The following is a 22,723-nucleotide window of genomic DNA, read 5'->3' on the forward strand; positions in this document are numbered from 1 at the left end:
TCATGGCAGACTGCTTACACACATGCTTCTGTGATCAATGCGAACCATTTATAGTGATTAAGAACAGCAGCCTGGCATCTAATTATATCCGATAGCCTTCTGGTTTACCCAGCTCTCAGATCCGGTGTGATACCCACTAGGTAGTGTACTGTGCAGCATGAGCGGTTCCCACAGTTTCTTCAGCACACTGTGTTCCATTTACACCAGAGTCAATTAAGGACACCGCATATGAGTAATAATTTAATACGACCTTAAGAATATATTCGTGCGAGAGAAATGCTGCTGTAAAGACAGAGCACGGAGATTAAAATCCGATTGCTGAAAAGCCTTTATGATGTAAACATTTGAAATTTGATATATTTTTAAATACATTCCGCTATAATTTAAATCGTGGCACCTTAAAGGCTACACACACTTCTCAGCCCTAACCTATGAGGTGTTTAAAGTCTGTCGAAAATATAGAGATTAATCATTGAACGCACGGAATCTAAGCAGTCGTGTTTTAGATCCCAATAAAGCCTATACTTATTGAAAGTGTTTTCATCGCGTTGCACTACTGAAGCGCAGAGTAATTGTATCACCATGTTGTTCAGTTTCATATAAGACTCGGTCATGTACACTACAGACCATAGTCATTCCTGCATTTTTAGACTGGAGTTGGAGTTTAAATGAACGCATTAGCTAGTTTGTCTATGAAATGTCGTAAGTCTTTTGAAAAAAAAATAAAGTGCATAATAATTGCCAACAGCAAACGATGTTATCTTCAAAGTGCATTTGGAAATGATCGCATCTGAGTTACTGGAATAAGCACATGTTATGAACTTTTGTTTGACACTTAATGTCAGCACACTATGCCGTGTTTTTCAAATATTTTAGTAGAAATATCCCCCAAACCCGTAGTGATAGTAGCTGATAGTGGACCCTGTAAGTGGCAGCAGTGCAGAGATATTCCGTTCTAACGGTTTTTGACCAGGATTGCCCTTGTGCAATGTTGCTTTGGCACTTTTACCTTTAAGTAAAGATCGAAATACTCTTGAGTGAAGAGTAACAATATGTAGTTGTCCACGCGGAAAGATTTTACATTTCTAAATTCTGAGCCTACGGAGGACACATGAAGGCAGCACAGTTGTGAGACCAGCTGATTTTTTTACGCTGCCATTTTGTCTGTCAGACAAGCAGCTAGATAGTCGATGCGTGTAGATCAACCCGCGGCGAGACTTTTCAGACAGCAGTACAGGACGGGACTGTCGGTGAAAACGAGCCGATAATGTGGAGTCGGCAGGCGAAGGGCGGGCCGAAGGACGGCACCAACTGAACTTGAGGACAGCGAGTGGAAACAACCGAGCTGTCATTTTTAACTCAACGTGCCCGCCGGCTTGGCTTTTCGGTCACAGACTACAGGCACTCGCCCGCTCTCTGGCTGCCTGGCAGGTTAGCTAACCCCGCTAGCTACTCGGCTAACACCCACCGCTACTTACATATCTTCTCACCGGGAGAGACTGCACCTGTTCTGGCTGTCAGTTTCACTGTATCCTCTTATGAACGTCAAACAATGTGCTGCTCAGTTTTGAGTCACTTTTCACGCCCGAGCGGGGGTTTAACTCACACTTTTCCAAGCGAGGTGTGATAGCTGAACGGCAAGCTAACAAGTTGACGTGGAGGAGGAACTCAAGAATTTTTTGGGACTGGCGAGTTTGTTGGTGATGTTCACCGAGCTGTGATTTCATACTGATAACTTTTTTAAAACCTACCCCGAAGCGGACTTTTGTCAAACGAATCATTCAGGTTATAAACCAGCCAGTTAGCTATGTTTATTTGTAGCCAGAAAGTAATTTCAAGTGTTTACAAATTCCAGAGTGGGACTCTTTCCTGGTTCGAGTACTGCAACGGAAACATTAGCTAACACAGACTAGCTCAGATTAGTGTCGTCGTGTTTTGTTTACTAGATAGATAGTAGGATAAACTGTTGCCAAACAATTTAGGAAAACTGCAAATCAGCTGTTGATTGTGGTTTTCACTGTAAAGCCAATTATATATTCTTGTACTTGCAGATTTTTTGCCACCAGTGATCTGACATAACTGCAGACTGCACAGGTTTTGTACGCACCTGGAAAAGAAATTAACAAGAGTGGGTGTCTGATCGCAACCCTTTACCTCCACTTGACAGTGAAGTCACGTTGTGTCCCGCAGGGATTTGAACAATTGATCGGATCGTTATTGTGCTATTTGAGCTGATCGAGGAAAAAGCAGAGAGAAACAGAAGCTATGTCGGGCCAGTCTATCACGGATCGGATCGCAGCAGCCCAGCACAGCATGACCGGTTCGGCTATCAGCAAGGCTGTGTGCAAAGCCACCACGCATGAAGTCAGCGGACCCAAGAAGAAACATCTTGACTGTGAGTACATCTTATTTCACCGTGTCTGTGCTGTAAGACAACTGCAGGGCTATAGAAGCAGACGTACCGCTCCTGTGGACTGACGGTGCTGGAGCTGTGATACACGCATTCCTTTACTCTGCTGGTTGGACCGCGCCAGTGAGACAGGAAGACAGTGAACAGACTGTACAAGCTGCCTGGGTGCATCTTTACGTTTAGCTCACTTGCAGCTTCATAATTGTAAAAAAAAAATTGATGATGCTTATCAATATATTTATTAGTAATATTTTGGGGGTTGAGCAATGCTTTGACCTACAAGTGGTTCTTATAAGATACCAAAGTGATGCCCAACAGTGGTCTTAACAGCTAATGTGTTCAGTCAAGTCAATGGTTTTTCCATTTCAGTTAACTTGTCACTTATTTTCCTATATAAATTAATCAATTGTTTAGACTTAAAATGTCAAAATATAGACAAAAGTGACCATCAGGAAGTCCTAGAACCCAAAGAATCCATAATAGAATCTGCATATCGTTTTGTCCATAAAATGATGGACATAGTTGGAAAAACCCATTATACTAAAAAGTTGGAGATTAATTCTCCACCCACCCATCCATTATCTAGACTGCTCATACTGAAGACGGTTGTGTGGGTCTGGAACCAATCCCAGCTGACATTGGGTGAGAGGCGGGGTCCACCCTGGACAGGTCGCCAGTCTATCACAGGGCTGACACTCAGAGACAACCACACACCCCCACACTCACTCCTACAGACAATTTAGAGTCATAATTCTACATCAGTGGACTAATTATTTCACATTTAACTTGCTTGTGTTCTCACAGCTGAAAATTGTTAGATTTTAGTCAACAGATAAAAGCAACCAAGCTTCTCTCTTATGATGCTTAAATGAGTAAAAAAAAAATTTAGCTTGAGAAATTATTTAAATCATTAACATGTTGTCAGATTAACTTTGGTAATTGACTAATTGTTTCACCCCTAATTCTATATATATGCAAACAGAACCAAGTAAAGCAAACTTTTCACATTAGTGGGGCCATAAAGAGCAGCAGTTTATTTTTTGTCAGTGAATTTGTGACAATTCATGACTTGTATTAAAAACATCTTGTGTTACAGGGTCTGACTCAATTACATAACTCCTACAGTAGGTTCCTATAGTACACACCTAAAGCAAGTCACAGACAAAGCAAGGTTTTCATCAGACCTGCTGCCCACCATGTGTCCAACTAGACAAAGTGACAGAGCTGTATAATCTCACAGATTTTAGGAAACAGTCACAGAAACATGTTTTTCATATGGCATCTATATTCTGTGGGAAACCCTCTTACAAAACATTTTGAGGCATGCCAGTGGAGAGCAGAATACAGTGAGTAATTTTTTTTGCTAATGAATGGTGGGTTATTATGTTCCACTGGCTGTAAAGCCCACTGAAATTAAACTGAGTCATGCTGAAGGTGGCAGTGATGCAGGTGGGACGGCACAAAAGAAAGAATGAATGAATATATTAAAAATAGGAATGCGTCACACAAAGGCATTCTGCTTGTGCGGCATGTTAGACATTAAGGGGACTAAATGTACTGAAGTTCTGTTCCTGAGAGCTGCCTTTTTCAGCATGGGATGCACATGTTTGATGCCTCAGCTCAGCTGCCTCACATCTGTCAGCTCCTCCCCATTCACAAGGCTCAGCTGCTGATGTTCAACTAAAGTCATGTATTGTCTCTGCTTCTTTCTTGAACTCGGCCAGAGCTTTGCAGCCAATACGCCACGTCAAGCTTAATCATTGTTTGATATTGATTTCTTTCTGGGGGCAACAACCTCAGTGCCATAGGGGGAAGCGGTCAGTGAGTGGTATGTTGTATGAAGGCCGGATTGCCCGGTTATTTGTCCATTTGATGATTTTTTTTTTTTTTTTAACACCATAAATGTATCTGTCAGGCTGTCAAGTTCATCGTGTCAGTATTAAAAGCAAGTGCGGCCAACAGGCAGGAATAAAAGCAGGTTATAGGTTAGGTCATTATTCAGCCAGGCAGGTAGTCAATTTGTGAGTTGGTTAGCAAGGCAGGGTGGCTCCAAGGCAGCATGTTGGGTCATCACTCAGTCAACTAGCCAGCCTGCTGAGCCGACCATCCAGTAAAGGAGGGAGCACAGATAGGTGTTTGCTAGTCATTCAGTCAGTCATTCATAAAATTAATCTTGGGACTACCTGATCAGCCAGCTTTAACAGGTGTGACAGTGTTGGGAAAGTACAGTGAGTGCACTGGAATCTAATGGGTTACTTTACCTGTGGCCCCTAACAGGTGTGGATTAGAACAGCATATTTCTGTCCGAACCTGACCTGGACCTGATCTGCTGCAGTTGAGTTTGTACAGTGTTTTTCCCCTTATCATTAAACAAAGTAGATATTTAAGCGCTCCAGCCATCTAGCCTGAAGTTTAACCTATGTGTCTGATCCTAACACGGACCTGAACATAATTTCTAAATTTCTGTCCGAACCCTCGGGTGCTGATGGGTCCCATTGAGCTCAGTTTGGGTATCCACACCATAGTGTAGATACAATGAATGTAGTAGAGTTTAATATGTCTAGCCCTGTCTGACTGCAGCATTCCGATTAGTCGGCCTTTTTGATTAATTGTTCCAAAGTGGTTTAAAGAAAATGGATATCACAGCTTCCAAGAGTCTAAGCTGTTGTGTTCACATATCCTTTCATTTGACTAGAAGTTAAAACCCAAAGATATTCAGTTTGTAATTATGTATGTCAAAGAAAAGTAGGAATTCTGCTGATATGAGCAGCTGGAACCAGAGAATGTTTTTGTAATTAATTTTTGCTTAAAGATCGTCTCCAGGGTTAAACAGTTATCAGAGTAGGTGGCAATTGTGTTTGTGTTGAACATCTAATTGTTTCAGATCTAATCAAAATGTTACTTTTTATGTTGTTTAATCAGTGAGTTGCATTTTAAAATGCATCATCATTATCTCATAGATGTCTTTAGGTAGCACCTTGAAAAAACTGGAGACCTGATAGGCTACTGAAAACCTAGGATACCTTTATGCTGTTTGTTTTTCTTGCCATCAGAGCCCCTGTCCACCTACACACACTCACACAATGCACACAAACATCATTTTCTTTTGCTCTCCCCCTTCTCATGAATTCACTGCAAGCAGCTGTGACTGTCTGACAGCAAGCTGTGAATGATCTCACTGGCATATTTGTACCTAGACCCAATAACTGAATAACCGCAGCGGAAGCCTTTCAGTGTTGCCAGCAGTGTGCGTGTGTGTGCGGTGGGTTCGTGGGACTGCTGTTGGCTGGAGCAGTTGTGACATTCACGCACCACTGGCAAAATAAGTGCCATTTTAAAGCTATTTAGTGTCATGCTTGGGACTGTCCACCTCAATTAACCCTGGCTTATGTATCAGCGGTGAGAATAATGAGCCCTTCCCATCAGTAGTGAAAAGCTTTTCTATTTATGGAGATTATCATCATAAAAATCAATTAGGGAAAGTCAGATATAGTTGGAACAGGTCTGTCTGCTGCTTGCACACCTACTCACATCCTGCTGGTTGTCAAGGTGAGAGATATTGTGTGTTTAATCCAGCCTTTATAAGCGGCTAAGTGATTTGCCATGCCACACATACACACTCCAAGGCCACTTATTCCACTTTGGCATCATTGAAACACTGATTGTTTCGCCGTTTTACAGCTGTTAGAAGTTGTGAAATGTAAACTCAGGCCTAGTTTCACCTTCACCGGCAGCACTCTGTTGTCATGGCAGCAAACCAGCCAACCGGCTTGTGTTTAATGGACGTTAGTTGACAGGGGATGCTGGATGGGGAAATTGGCTGCAGGCGCAGTAATGGTGCTGTTTTTACAACCTTTGTTTATGCGGTTGAGACGGATGTTTGTTGAGCAGTTCTTAGAAGTATTGAATGAAGGCTCCCAGTAATCCAGGTTAAGGGAATATCTAATAATCATAAATAAAAGGCAAATGAAAGAATTGCTTTTCTAGCTTGCCGTTTAACTGCTCTATAATGAGGTGTTTCTCCATCACCTAATCTCTGTGAGCAGTTCGCACCTTGACATCACAAGAGAGGCACTTGGCAGTCATATGAGAATCATTGAAGTCACATAAATGGAGGTGTGGATAAACTAAGTGATGCACCTTGTGTTTGTTCAGAGATGATAATTAGGTTTTCATATATAACCCTCAGTGCAATACCTGTAAATATACATTGTACAGATTATACAGATCACGTTTAAATACTCTATTTTTGTTCCTATTTATCTCGTTTCACAATGAGCATTCCTTTATCTGTCTGCATTGTTTACTGCCTGTTTATTCTGTTTATTTTGCATTGTTTACACTGTTTGTTGCTTGTTAATACTGTTTATTTTGTTATACTACACAGCCTTATGTTGGTTTACTGTTTACTTGCCCCTTGCACAGGGATATTTACATGCACATTGAGAGCGGATGTACCAGAGTTTAGCCACTTGCTAGCAACCACCTTTTTTAAGACATGTAAAAGCTATAAAAACCATGAGTAGTCTATTTGCTGATGTAGTTGATTTTGCAGAACAAAATGTGATAATGTATTGGCCTTGTGCTGACCACAGACTTTACTTCAGGTGTCTAGCCAAAATCCCATTAAAAAAACAAACAAAACAAAAACGCTGCTGAGCAAACTGGAAGCGCAAAAATGTTAATTCATTTCCAGCTTTTAGGACTCGCTACCACAGCACTTGTGTGCCCACCACAGCTGGACCCATTAAAGAGATTCTCTTCTTTGTGTAGTACTGGATGAACACAACACTGAGTGTGTGATGGGTGTTGAAGGTATTGAAATAACACAAAAGAAAAATAATGTGCTGTGAGAATCAGCTAGAGTTACTAACTTCCATTTTCTGAGCAAATGCTAGTGGGCCTAACTTTCTAACTGCAACTTTCTGAGTAGCACAGTATGTCCTGTCCCCATGATGCTGTAAAAGGACAAAAATTAAAACCTAATTGTTGATAGCCTGTACACTGTGGGCTTGTTGAAATAAGGAAAAAGAAAATCTTATTTGTAACAATGTTCATAAGCTAAACAGTGCTATAAGGTGCTCCACTTGGCGGCATGCACTCGTAGTAGTGCCGACTTTAATGTTAGCCAAACACCGTCATGGGGATTGCATGGGAAATCCTGCTAAAAGGCAAAAGAAAATAATGGAAAATAGCTGTACTGTCATTATAGTTTATTTTTTTCTGACAAAGTGTGGAGGATTCATAATTCACTTCCACTTTTGCTGTTAATTTTTTTGTTCTGCACCATGTTTAGTGTTTTCCTTTGTCTCTGGTCACTCTTTTCCTTTTTATTTCTTACTCTTCTTTTTTCCTGTTTCACAGTATACACACATACATGGATTTATTGCCATCTACTGATTACCACCAGGAAAAAAAAAACATTCAGGGAACTGAATTCAGTATGATTTAAGTATGTGGCACAAGTAGTTCAGGTTATTTCCTGCTATTTGTGTTGCATTGACACCAGTCCTGATAGACCTGCCGCAGGGTGCAGCTGGTTGGTAACATGGTGGGGACGCCTGTGTCTTTAGTGATTGTAGGTGAGTATAATTGTATCTGAACAGGGTGGGACAGCCCCTCCCCGGCTGCAGAGCCAAGATAGGCCCGGTTTAGGCTACCAGGCAGGACTAAAGCTTATGTGTAAATGCATCTGTTTCAAGTGAAGCTCAAGGGAAGGAATATGAAGTGTTGAGTTTGTGAGAATCTGTTTGTGTTTGGGGTGAAAGGAGAAATTACAGTGATGTCAATTACTCCCCTAAAGAATGCTTCAGCTCTGTGGTGTTTTCTTGCTCGTTTAGCTTAATGTTTTGGTTTGGTTCTGTACTTGCCATTCTCAACAATCTTGTTTCCGAGGGTGGTCATGCTAGCATGTACCTTCCCTTGTTCTGCCTGCGCAATGAATGCTAACAATGCTTTGTGTCAGCTACATGTATAAACATGCAATTATTTGCTAACACGTTCACCACGGTGGCTTTAAAAGGTTGTTTTCAACTTGTTCTGCTGTTCCAACTGGCAAAAATCAATTAGTGCTGCTTTTAAAACAGACAAGCAGCAAAGTTGGTGAATTTGTTTCGAGATAATGTGAAGGATAAAATGCTCCCCCATTGATCGAGACAATTCTTCAACCTCTTTGTCTCAGAGCAATTTCAGGAACCCCTGGCATTATGTCCAGAATTCTTTGTCATCAAGCTTAAAAAGGTTTATTATTTGTCTCTATAAAGCTGCCATGTTAATTCTTTAGAAATGATTCGTTATGTGAATTTTGCTCATTGGTGGACCGAGATAATGGGCCATAACCATACACCTTGAATTTATCTAAGCATTAAAGCAATAATAAAACAAGCTATTAAGTTATCACTTTGTTCATTTATTTTTTTCAGATCATGTGAGTTCACAGACATGCTTGTGTGCTCAATAGGACTTATTTATGATTTAGCATTTGCTAAATGTCAGATCTCACCACTTATCGCCATACTAAGAATTCTGCTGTTTGTTTAATCTCATTTTTATCCAAGGATTTTCCCTAGTTGGACTAGCTGTGCTTTTCTCAAGGGAAACCTTGCTGTTCTTTTCAGTGACACAAATCCAACTATACACTACATACTCATTTTACATCACATTTAGTGTTTTAGGTTATGATAGTATCTGGTTTTTAAATAGGCTTTGTCTGTGTGCGGGTGTTTGTTTGGGAACATTCAGTGCTTCTGTTCCCATCCCGTTCTGATGTATGTTTATTTTTAACTACATTCTCTCAGGAGTCTTTGGCTGAGTTCAGCTTCTTGTTTTTCTTCCTATACTCCACCTGTATGTCTGTCTGTCTGTCTGCCATTCTCTCTATGTCACACTCCTTTTTTGATGGCAGAAACTGGTAGATGTTCTTGCAGAGAGACACTCTTTGAGATGCACATGCATAGACTTCAATCCTATTCACATGACAAGATTACCCGAATCCCCCAATGAAAACAGTGCAGTTGGAGAGGAAGGGGAGTTTGTCTGTCTCTGTCTCTATCTTTTTGTGTGTGTGTGTGTGTGTGTGTGTGTGTGTGTGACTAAGAGAGACAGGGGCACAAAAGAGAAAAGGAGCCACTCTTATTTAAGACCTCAAGGGGAGAATTAAAGCTATAGAACCAGAACTAGTCTATTAATAGAACAGCTTCTGGTGACACTCTTATCTTTGTATCCTCTCTCCCTGTTTCCACCCTGTCCTTCATTTTTCTTTTTCCCCGTGTCTGTTGCTGCTTCTTTCTTATTCCTGGCTCATCATTTCATGTCTTCAATCTTTCCTACCTATCTGTCACCTAACATCTGTATTGATCTCACTTTTTCTTTCCGGATACAGATTCTGTTGACAAAATGTGTAGTTTTGGCAGATATCAAACACTGATTCACTACTAGTGTTTGTTATTCTTGTCCATCTTAAAATCTATCTGCTACTGCGTAGGATCATTCTTCTACATGTTGAGGTCACATAAGGCTGCAATGGAAACTTTACACATAATCTTTTGTAGTTTGTGTAAACAAGTATTTTCAAATCATTTTTCAAAAACTCTCTAAACTGAAATACCAAAGCTTTGAGAACTTCCAAAGCTTGTCTTCTTTTAGCATGAGAGACACAATCCAGGCCTGTTTAGTGGCTTTTGTTTCGTTTCAACATACAGTATCTAAATGTGTTGTTTAGCCACAACATTTTTCTCTTCCTGTCAACACCTATTTTGGCTCATAAGTGCAGCCTGTTAACCGAGGTGAAGCATGATTCCTGTACTGTTACTCGGACAGTCAACCAAATCACTTTAGCTGTGGAAATCATCTTACAATAGACTGTAGACATGTCTACAAGTTTTTTTTTTTGTGTGTGTTTTCTGAAGTGTCAATGTAAGAGGAAGACACCTAAACCACTTATTGTCATCGGTCCCCAGCAGAGGGGCATATGTAGTTTAGTTTCTTCTGTTGTCTCCTTCACTCCATGATAAAGTATGTTGTCTTTTAATATAGAAGAAAGCAAATTTAATTGTTGTCGCTGACATTTTTCTGTTTGTCATCCAGCAGCTGCACAGGAATAAAACAATCATTTGTTTTGGGCCATAAATGCTACCTGTTAACCAATGTGAGCAGTAACTTCTGCGCTGCTGCACTGAGACAGTCAGTAAAACTACCATTTTATTCTCGAGAAGCCATCTGATAGCATAAACATAAATACAGATCAGTGATATAACCATTATTATGTGATGAGCTAGATAGGCACAAACGTGAGCGATCACAGGAAGAATTGGATGCGACAGTCTGTGGAGGTCTGCTTTGTCGTGTTGTAAAAGCTTAATTTCTCCTGTCAGTGCTACAAAACAAGACTGACATTTTCATAGTCATCCATTCTTTTCAGTGTTTACAAGAAGCACTGTTTGGGTTTAAAAAAAAAAAGTTGGCTTTCTGTGATTTGTAAAGCCCTAGAAAGAGAGGAAACGAGTTCCCCTCCAATTTAAAAGGTTTATAATTTTCTTACAGTTGTTCACACCTCTCTCCTCCACCCATCTGGAGGATTTGAGAGGAGAAGATAAAGGGAGGGAGGGAGGGGTAGACAGGGGAATCCTCTTTTGAGACAAACCCTCTCTGTAGTCCCTAGCACCGAGACAGACAGAAGAGAGAAGGAGATTACTAGTACATGCTAGACAAGGTGCTAATACTGTGGAGCGTTAATCTTTAACAGATTGGGGCCGCACTCCTCCCAGTGCCTTCTCTGTCTGGCTTTTCATCTCTGTGGTGTCTGTCAGTGTGTATATCTCCCTGTTACTCTGTACTTGTGCAGATTTTGAATGAAGGTCGGTCAACTCTGCAGTTGATAAGAGAGAAACAGAGATATTTCCATGACATCAGCAAAAGATTTTATTGGTTTGTAGTTATGAATCAAATCTGTAATTTTTATGCTGAATTAGGAAAGTTTTAAAATTGACTGGAAATGTAGTAGGTGCTTTGATGGAAAAGCATTGTAATTAGACAAAGTTATAAGGTAAAGGCTGTTATATCAGTGTACTGCACACGTGATTTCACATCAAGTCTGTTGTGAATAGGTTTGTATCTGAAGGTTATTTTCAGTATTGAGTCAGTCAGTTGATTGTTTTTTCAATTGACCCTTAAAAGTCTCAGACAATGGTGGAAAATGGGAATTGTAATTGTTTGGAGTGCAAGGTATTTAAATCTTTTACCTGACCTCCTGTGCAAAACCCAAAGTTAAACAACCAACTAAGAAAAATTAATCAAATTGATCTCCAACTTCATTCTTTGCATTCATGCAAAATTTTATGAGTTCAAATGTTCTTTGATGGGACAATCACGCTCATTAATTTGTGTTGTTACTTTATACACCTAGTACAGTATCAGGTGGAATCGCACTCATTTCAAAATTTCTCATACTCAGCAAAGTACCTGTGATGCTTGAAGCCATTGTTGCTTCATGTTTTGGCCATTTCAAATAGTATTAATGCAGATACTTTTGCATCTCCAGATATTGCATTCATTAGACCATTTTAATTATTGTGTGTGTATATCTGAGGTTCACTGAAGTGATGTTCTGCTATTCCTGTGGTGGTGAAATCACCTTTTTTTGGGAAAGTAAATGAAAAAATAACGGACATTGTAGGTAACTATTTGGACAGATTTGTTTTCAGGTAGGTCAAAAGGTTAGCGATTACATCCATAGTCAAGTGTCCCTTCAGTGTATTTTGGCACAGAGCTTATTATCAGCATATTGTCATCTTTTACAAGTCTCATGTAAATGCCTGAAGTCTGTAAGTTCCTCCTCCTGTTCAGGATTTCCAACTATGTTAACCTGACCTTCCATTGGTGGTCTCTGAACGGAGTGAACTGTGTCAAGCATGCTTCGTGCCTCATTAAGGTGTAGAAGTTGATTCCATGCCTGTTTTTAAGGGTTATTCCACCTCAGGGGCTTGTTGAATTATATATCCCTAATTCTGTTTCTTGGTATCAGACCTCATATGAAAATCAGTCCAGTGGTTGGAACATAACAAAGTCAGTGTCAAAATGACTTAATCTGACTGACCATGACTGGGAGAGAATCTACTAACTAGTCAAAGACTATGCTACAGCAGGTTTCATCACTAGTATTGACTTTTCATGGTTCATATTACAGAGGAAACTGCAGTTAACCGTCTGGATTGTTGCATTTCTTTAGAAATTTTGGCACCATTGTGCAATTTCATAGCATGGTAGTTGATCCCATTTGGGTGAAATGGATTAAGGAGCCAGAGAGCAAAGACTGTAAACACGAAGTTGCAAAGATACCCTAGAGAGACAGAAAAATGGGTAGAGTTACAGGGACAGGTGGAAAGTTTGTCTGCAGATCAGAGGAGATGAAGGAGATAAAAGTGGATAGAGAAGCAGGGGTTTGTGTGCGTTATTGCCTGGGAGCCGGTGGATATTGTGTGGGACAGACAGGTGGATGAAGAGACAAGAGGAGAGCACAGATAGGTGACCACATGTGATCTCTGCCTCCTCCTTACTGCCCTTCTTCTTCTGCTTGATCTGACCACCTGCTTTCTCTCTCACACACATACAGTCTCTCAAGTTCAGGTTTATAGATGCTTACTGGCTTGACTGACAGAACAACCTCACAGAAACAGGAGTCATGTAAAAGAAAATGGACAAATATGTTTGCCGTTATCTAGTCGTGTCCCAGTGTGACAACAGCATCACATTTTTACATCAGACACTGGAGTCTGGCCCCTCCAGTTCTCTCCACTGGTCCCTTGGTACCAGGACGTCTCTGGCCTATTGTAGTTCAACCAGAGACCACCGAGGTCAACAGATGACCAGTAACAATGGAGCTCATATAGACGGTAACAAAGGAAGTCAGTGTTGGGAATCACAGTACATTTACTCAATCATTCCTCCCACGTGTTTGGGTAGTCACACTACAGATTTCTTCTATACCCCCACAGTGTTTTAGAAATGGATGATTACGCCCCCATTCACTATCTGCCATATTGCTCAGAAAATACAAGGTTAACCTTATACAGAATAGACCAACTGCATCCATACAGACTTCAGATTTTTGACATTATGTTTTCTCCTCCATTGAGCGCTTCAGTCCTTTGTTGTGTAAGTAACTTATGTGCCCGTGCCAGTTGGGCGAGGCAGATTCCTTACACAGCTCTTGTGCAGGTGATTTCTCGCAGGATAATGTGTTGGTCCGAGTCTTGCAGTTGAGCATTGTGAGACTGAATCTTATATATCTTGCATTTGTGGTCAGAATATTTTCTCAGGGTGTGGTAGAGAGGAAGAAAACACCCTCAGACCTCGTTCTGCTGTGGACAACATCGGGAAAGGGAGGAGAGATAAAGCGAGGCGAGGAAGCTTGTTGAGCAGTGTGTGGATTCCTGTAAATTGTCTGGATGAAGAAACACTCATGTCTCTTTCATCTCTTCTCATTTGTCTATTTCTTACTCCTTTCCTGTATTCTTGGTCCCTCCATCTCTTTTCTATCTTTTTTTGAATCTCCCTCATTGTTCTCTCTCTTACTCCTTCACCCCTCTGTTCTCTTCATGTCTGCTCCTCTTTACCCCTACCCTGCATTTTTCTGTGCCATGTGTTTGCCACATTTGCAGCGCCTTTCCCTTCCTCTCGCTGGTCTGGGATCCATGGTATCTAATGCTTTCTACTCTGCCTGATTAAGTCAACACGTACCCTCCTTACATTATCACCCGCACACATACACACTTGTCCACGAGCGTTACCACAAACCTAATAGGTCCTTCTCTTAGTTCTCTCTCTCTCTCACTCACACACACACCACTCCAGACCTAACGAGAGTGGGAGAAATATGAGATTGAGTGGATAGATTGAAAACAAAAGAGTAGTGAGGGAGCAAATTCATTAAGCTACTGTTTCCAGTTCAGAAATATTAATTGTTTCTAATCAGCCTTAGTAATATCATGTAGGGATGCAGTAGGAGGGGGCAAAAAAATAGCAGCAGAGGGAGAGAAGTGGGGGCAGCTAACAGTCTGTGCAAGGCTGGTATTGAAAAGTGTCATTCAACATGCTGGTGCATTCATATTGGAACATTTCCCAATAAGCATGAAATCCTGTGATCTGTCCTCCTGCCACTCTGAGTCAAAAACACTGTTAGCCACTAAACCGTGTTCTGGTTGGCTGTCATCCATCTCACTAATGCAGCTAAACAGATGCACTGTGCTGTAATGTACCTTTGTGTTACATTACTCCACAGTCATTTGTATTGACTAATAGCCCCCTGCCCTGTGTGTGTGTGTTAGGCGAGGAGTGGGAGAGGTGCTATATTGAGTGAACAACTGAGAGCAATGCTGAACTGGATGTCTGCTGCGTTTTGTCACTGTGTGTGCGTGTGTGTGTGTGGGGGGGGGTCTTGAGGGAGATAATGTATTAAGCGAGTGAAGGGAAGAGGGAAGATGGACTAAGTATATGCACCTGTGCATGCTTGTATGTGTATGTGCATCAGATTATGATGATGAAGACTCCCAATGGGGCTCTCCCGCCACAGTCCTCCGGTAGTCTAATGAGAAGCTGTTTCCGTAGTTACCAGGTATGAGCACCAGCAGCTCGTAATATCCTGTGGTGAAGAACAAAGGACAGAGAGAGGAGGTGGTTGGAGGGGAGAGAGCAGGGATGGGCGGAAAGGTGAAGGAATGAAACGAGTAGAGATTGCTACAATAAAACCATCTGGTGTGAATGATCAATTTAGCCATGTGTCTGTATTGATGTTTGTGCTGGAGAAGACGACTGCGTCCTGCCTGCTGTGATTGAAAACACTGAATCTTTATAATAAGCTAAGGGACCTGAGCAGAGTCAGTTCAAATCAATTTCAGCTAAAGTGGGGAGGGTGACAAGCTGTCACTACCTGGTCAGATCATGTCACGCACCTTCAAAATAAAGCTGACTTGTAGTAAATTAGAGGGGTTTTAATACATTGTTCTAACATCAATAGTTCAGTGAGATTTCCTTGAAATATGAGACATTTCACAGTTATCTGCATATTTGGAGTTTTTAAAGAGATGGATAGGAGTGTGTAGTGTAGAGTTTGGTACTACACCCAAAACTGACATAGGTCACAAATTAGCTTGATTTTGCTCGTGTGTGCTTAGTCGTAGCTTTTCTCCAGTCTGATGGAAACACCCGGTCGTTATTCTGTCACATTCTTTTGCCTTGTGCATGCTTGTACATGGATCCATCTTATCCTACATATTCATTTAAAACAAAATGGTGTATAACAGTAGTAAAGCACCTTAGATACAGTTATACAGGTCAGTTATAGTTAAACATGATCTTGGCAGATTGTGTAGAAGGAAAACCCATAAAATGTTCACTGTTGAGAAACTGGGATCCTTGACTTTGAACCATTTTTGCTTAAAAATTACTTTCCCAAGATCCCTCCTGTTACAGATGACCACATACTGTATATTCTCAAGGTAGTGAAATTAATTCTGACAATGTCACACTGATGATAACATCATGGATTGTTAGAATCCTCTTGCCAACACATCACATGCGGTAGACACACTGGCCTCAAGCAGTCAAAACATACAGGTACTGTACTCCAGGGGAAGCCGGTCTTGAATCCAAGGGGGGCTTCACAGGCTGGCTGCTTGTAGGTTTTCCAGCTGTAGGCAAGCTCATATGAACAGGCACAGCCTGGAGAATATGACCATTCAAGGAAATCCCTAAACTATTGCATAAGACTTTAGTCTCACCAGCAAGAGTTCACGAGACGAGTATAAATCAAGTTGCTTCTGCATAGAAGTACAACAACATGGGTACACCTTGTTTTTTTTTTTTGTTTGTTTGTTTTTTTTAATAGCTTTGTCACATTTAAGATGATAATTCATTTCAACAATATATATGTCAAACACAAAAAAGCATGCCATTGGGCTCTTTAATGTTTGTTTCAGTCAGGATTATCAAACCTTTAAAAACATTATTGCTCTTTTTTTTAAATCAGATCTGATTCACTGCACCAATGAGATGAACGTGAACATTCCCCAGCTGGCGGACACGCTGTTTGAGCGCACGGCCAACTCCAGCTGGGTGGTGGTCTTCAAAGCCCTTATCACCACCCACCACCTCATGATGTACGGCAACGAGGTAGGAGGCTTGCATACGCAAACACCCATACATTCACACAAACAACCTTTTGTAGGGTACATCAATAAGTCAGGTTATTACTCATCTCTGTCACACATTCATAAACACCAACATAGTGTCACATTTAGATCTGTTTTTCATGTCTGTCAGCATTAAGATTGACAGTGGGAGGGTGACTAATGTATGCGCAACACAAATATTGTGTGCGGCTGATGATGATGTACACATTAAGATCCATAGAGGGAATAATTAAAATATTGTAGCTGTGCAGTGTGGGGAAATGTATCAGCTCAGTATGAGCTGGAAGCAAGATGAAGGACAAGGATAGAAGCAGATGAATAAACAAATAAATTAACTCAGTATAAACATGGTTGAAAATCAGAAGAATAATACAGTCCCTCCATGGATTTGCAGGCTTTCAAGTACAATAATTGGAAATTGAAATTCAAATCATTGCTGCTGTGTTTGAGAGAACTTTTTAAGTGTGATTTTGACCAGATCTTTCATGAAGAGGTTTGATCAAACTTCATGTCAGCAAAATGTCTCAATTTATATGCAGCAGTGCAGTGCGGCTTTTGAAATGGAGAGGACACATTAATTCAAAGAGAGCTGTAGTTTCATTCTGTGTTGTTTTATTCATTTCTTAAAAGATAGAAGTTGTGGTTTGCATTTATACTAATCCTCTAGTTTACATGCTTTAAAACATATTTAAGAGAACAAAATGTGTACTTTGATATTCAGATGGATTAGTGCCATTTGGTGCCAACTATACAGGTACGGTGTTGAATGTATAAATATAGCAGTCCAAGCACAGTGTGTTGCTTTGTTCCAGAAATGTCAAACTATTCTTTTACCATTAAGCTTATGTGCACTTTATTCATGCTGTATACAATGGGAATTGATTGTACTATCAAGCCACACATGATAGTAAAACACACCCAAATGCCGACACACCTTGCAACCACATTCCTTTTAGTTTCCATTCAAACAGAGAAGTTCTTCTTCCTCATTTAGTCACTTGTGTCGACATCGACATTACGTAACGCTTCCTTTTGCTGGTTCCTTGTTTAGTTCATTAAGCTGAAATTCCTCATAAAAGAGGAAGAGAAGATGGGTGGGCAATACTTGTGCGTTCACATACAAAAAGCCTCCAGCCTGGTTGAGTTAATTGCTGCTAAATACTGTCGCCTTCAGTAATAAGACACTTGCATGAAACCTGGACTTCACATAGAGTTCAGAGAGACAGCAGATTATCGGATGACTCCACACTAATTGCTAGTTCTGTGGAAAGTCCCGCATCATTTTTGATAAGACAAATCATGCGACGTAGGTCACTGCAGAGTAGCAGGAAGTGGTTTAAACATACACTATTACCAAGCTGTAGGCTATCACTGTCACTTTGAACCTTTTTGATGTTGTCACTTAATGACTTAACAGTGATTGCAACACCCTGTTGGATCCTAATTTCTACCTTACTAACAGGCAGTTTATAGAAGATGTTTAACCTCTAGAGTCCTGAGCTTTGGAAACCCAAGCTGTGCGGTCCTCATATGAGGACGCAGGGACTCTAGAGGTTAAAGATCGAACTCACTATGCCTTACGTTTAGCTCTTTCTTTAAAATTTTAATTCTAGTAAACAATAACTTAAATAAAGGGTATATTATACTAATATACACATTATCTATCCATCCATTATCTATACTGCTTATTCCTGAATAGGGTCATGGGGGTGCTGGAGCCAATCCCAGCTGACATTGAGCGAGAGGCGAGGTACACCCTGGACAGGTCGCCAGTCTATCACAGGGCTGACACTTAGACAACCACACACACTCACTCACTCACTCCTACAGGCAATTTAGAGTCACCAATCAACCTAAGCTGCATGTCTTTGAACTGTGGGAGGAAACTGGTGTACCTAGAGAGAACCCAAGCAAGCACAGGGAGAACATGTAGACTCCACACAGAAAGGCACCGGGTCGACCCGGGCTCGAACCTCGAACCCTGTGAAGCAATAGCGCTAACTACCGCGTCACTGCCACCTTATACTAATATAGGCCTATACTAATAAAGCTTCATATTACTGTTTCTATTATTGTATTGTCTCTCATCCCATGCAGAACAGAAGCAATATTTAGACCTGTTATCACGTTGTATTTTTTCCACATTTCCCTGTGTATATATATTTATATGCATCTAATCGCTATAGCAGATAAGTAAAATGTGTTTGGTGCTAAATAGTAATCTTGTTTCCCCGGTTTATGACAGAGCCAAGCAACACTTTAAAGTTACTAATAACTCAAGTTAAATGGGCTTTTATAATGCAGTGTTTTGTTATTAATATGCTACTCTTTAGTAGTTATCAATCTTAGATGCTACAAATGTGATGTACAGTAATTGAAAAGTCCTAATAGAACCACAGAGTGAGGCTCCAGGCTGGAGCAGAGCAAAGGTGTGTACTGCATTCATCAGGCCTGTCAGGACAGTGGTGCTGACTTGAGGCTCAGCAGCCAGGTGTCCCTGCTCCCTCATGGCCGTCCGATCCATTATAGTCAGAGCTGAGAGAAATCTGGCCATAAAAGTAGAAACCACAGACCCACAGAATTGGGGTCAATATACTACATTCTTTTCCAGATCAACATGTCAACCAGTTCCAGTTTGGTGGCAAACTGAAGATGACCTAATACAATAGCTGTTGTGACATAGGCTATAGTGAATGCGGCACAAGACTTCTGATGTTGTATTTATTGTAAGTTGGTCTGGATGTCAGCAAAATCCAGCCATATTAGATGCAGCCCATTTTATTGTGCTGTTTCTGGTAATGCTGTGTATTCAGCCAATGCTTTCAAATGAAATGTGGGAATTTACCATTCAGAGCAAAAAGCAGGTGAATTACATTTTAATCTCCTTTTCCTCAGCTACCATATTTGTTAAAGGATTTGGGATTGTGATTATAGTAGTGAAGTGTGTGTGTGTGTGTGTGTGTGTGTGTGTGTGTGTTCAGTTGATGGGCCAGTATTGATGCTCATTCAGTTCTTCACCTCCAGTTTTTTTTCTCCCTGCCAATAAGCAATCCTGTATCCGTCCCCAGTGACACTCTGGCCCTTTTCAGATGCGGCATACACAACGTTGCTGACTTCACCAGTCTGTTAAACCGACGCCTTTCTGTCATACAGACACGCATCGCTTTTATGTTAATGTTCGTCACGGCTTCATTCAAACATACCACCAACTGTGACGGAGAGAGCCACGGTACTTACAACATGGCGGATGAATAGAGTGTGTTCTCTAGGAGAATTTTTTTTCCTTTGTTATTGCTGTTCAGGGCATTCTCTGGAACGATCATGTTTTTAGTGAGCTGAGCTGCTCACAAAGATGCAAGAGATTGCATGTGCAGACACCTAATGTTATTGGTAGGCCCACTATATGTAACGACATCCTCTATTGCTACACCTCATACTTTCTCCACTGTTTGTAACTTAGGGGACAGACGTGCAGGGCACTAGTCTGAACTGTACCGGTTAACAAACGCATAAAGTTTAAATTTGAATTGAGCTTTTGAGAAACAGGGATGTAATGAGTGTTTAGTCGTTGCTTGTTATGTACCCATTGTCTCAGTTAACATTTGACAGTATACTTCCAAGCCTTTGCATCATAGGCCAGTATGTACCAAAAACAATCCAGCAGGAAATGCCAGACAATGACTGGGTTAGCTATTTTCTACCTGTTCACTCCCAGTTACTGTGCTCCTCTCCCTCCCCACTTGGGCCTCTCTCCTGTGAGTGTTTGATGCTTTGCCCACCTAAGACCTGAACAAGGCTATAGAAAGGGAGGAAGCATTGACACAGGAAAAACAGGGGAAGGGACATTTGTTCACAGAACTGCAAGAAAGGAGCAAAGATCTAGTGAATTACAGTGCAAGAGATGAGTGTTCAAGTAAGAGGGAGAAGTGGGGTCATACAGAAGTTAGTCATTTTAAAAATTGATTTTTGAAAGACTAAAAGCACTTCCTTAAGTGGGTTTTTGACACATAACCCTTCAGAAAATTTTCTTTCATTCTTTATATTTCTTGCAACTGACTCTCCAAGACTGATTTATTCACAAGTTTATGTTTTGTAATGAGATATTTGGTGGTAACGCTTTGTTTCACTTGGTTTCCAATAAGCATTATTCACTCTATTTCTGCTATAAAACAAAACACTACAATAAAATAAAATGCCACATTATATTTTCCTAACAGCATTTAAGGTATGATTATTCTAAAACAAGGTAATAACCTTGTGGATCTTTATTTTTAAATTCTTAATAAAATCTCATTACTGAACGGCTGCATAACCTTGATAACTCATAAACAAAATGAATATATGCAGCACTGATCACATGTTGCTAATGTCTCCAGAGAAGATGAACTAAATTGCAGGAAAAAAAGCTTTGGTAGTGGTGTTTACCCTCACCGGCCACTTTATTAGGTACAGCTATACAAATAGATTGTCATGACCAAGGGTCTGAATTCTTATCTAAATTGATATTTCAGTCTTTTATTTTTAATAAATTTACAAAACGCTTCAACCTGTTTTTACTTTATCATTGTGCAGTATTGTGTAGATTGATTAGGAAAAAAACGGAATATTTTAATGAGCCTGAAACATAACAAAATGTGGAAAACCTACTTTCCGTACTGACTGTACTGTGACTTTGACAAATTCACAGCACAGAGATTTGCCAGACCACAAGGTACAGTACAACACAATGCTGTGAAACCCTTTTTGGGAGTTTGTTTTCAAGGACGCCAAGTGCTCAGAAATACTACCTATCATCCTTTCTTCTTCAGGACAGAATGGCTGTAAGTGTCAGCGGGGGAAAATTACAGTCTGATTGATTGCACCTCAGTGCTTTACGAATCAGGATAGAGTGCTGTGACTCTGTACATCACAACTGGATACAGGAATAGGATGGAGTGTGTTGAAAGAGTGAAAAAAGGGTGATAGGGCGAGGGAAGGAGAAGGCGGAGAGAATGAACGAGGCAAGAAGTGTGTTTAGACGGTGCGAGAGTCATAAAGGACATGAGGGGAGACGGGGACAGTCTGTTGAGGACACCGGCGAAAATGCTGATGGTAGCAGGACATGCTGCTTTTCTTTGTGTGTGAGATGGGAAACATCAAGGTGTGTGTGTGTGTGCGCGTGTGTGCGAGAGAGAGAGACTACACAGCTTGTGCTTTTACAGTGGTATAATGTGGCAGCGCGAGTCGCCACCCCCAACCCCCTTCGCTGCCTGCTACCAGTGCCCCAGATAGCAAACAGCCCATTTGTTTCAGTGATGTCAGTGAAACACTCCCATCACTATACTCCCTCAGCTCCTCAAGGAGAGCGAGGAAACAGAGGCAGAGATTTGGTGAGCAAGACATTATGAAAGACAGACATTTTACTGGGCTGGAAAGTAATACAAGTGGGAAAAATGGGGAATGGAAAGAAGCAGAAAAGTGCTGACTCGAGCACGAAATACATCCTCCCAGGAACGGGGGCGGTGGGGGGTACAGTATATTTTGTGTGTGTGTGTGTGTGTGTGTGTGTGTGTGTGTTTGAGGTCACCCTGACTGTAACAGAGGTCACTGGTGATAATGTGAAAAGCTTGGATGCACAGTCATCACACATATGCTCCCTATCAGCTGCTGGTGTGGCAAACATAAAGATACGGAGACAGACATTGCAGTGTGTGTGCGCGTTTGTGCACTCCAGACAGACTCCTGCTTGTCTCCGATACACAACCATCCCATCTCAAAAGTATAATAACTCCAAGGTGACCCACGAGGAGCTGACACACTCACCACACACTTCCTCTTGCCCCTTCAGACAGATAAACAGGTTTTTCCAACTCCAGTAAATTGGCTGCATCTGTGTGATCAATAGATGAAAGCAAAGTGTGTGTTTGTGTGTGTGTGGTCATCCTATTAGGCTCAGCAGGCTCAGCCATCCAGAAACTTGCTGGGTTCAACTAGCTCAATGGATATTATGCCAGTCAGGGATGTCTACATCTCCATTTTTGTAACTATTTTTTTTAAACACTGATTCAGTTTATTGGTTTGGAGTATGTGCTGACACATTAGCTGTCTGATTTGTAATTAAAATACGCCGCAGAGCAACAGAACATTG

General features: G+C 41.0%; 1 protein-coding gene across 5 annotated transcripts in view; it reads left to right on the plus strand.

Moving 5' to 3' along the window:
- Nucleotides 1–1,299: 1,299 nt before the first annotated feature.
- The window catches only part of LOC109971363 (phosphatidylinositol-binding clathrin assembly protein), a 69,260-nt gene continuing 47,836 nt past the window's right edge, over nt 1,300–22,723 (plus strand). For 4 of the 5 annotated variants that reach the window (XM_020619557.1, XM_020619559.1, XM_020619561.1 and 1 more), the window contains exons 1-3: nt 1,300–1,431; nt 2,052–2,395; nt 16,434–16,576. In XM_020619557.1, coding sequence (XP_020475213.1) covers nt 2,266–2,395; nt 16,434–16,576 — 273 coding nt within the window. In that variant the 5' untranslated portion in view covers nt 1,300–1,431; nt 2,052–2,265. The remainder of the gene's footprint in view (nt 1,432–2,051; nt 2,396–16,433; nt 16,577–22,723) is intronic. The other variant, XM_020619558.1, reaches the window with a different exon arrangement.

The sequence above is a fragment of the Monopterus albus genome, unplaced genomic scaffold (genome assembly GCF_001952655.1).
Source record: "Monopterus albus unplaced genomic scaffold, M_albus_1.0 scaffold222.1, whole genome shotgun sequence".
NCBI classification, from domain to species: domain Eukaryota; kingdom Metazoa; phylum Chordata; class Actinopteri; order Synbranchiformes; family Synbranchidae; genus Monopterus; species Monopterus albus.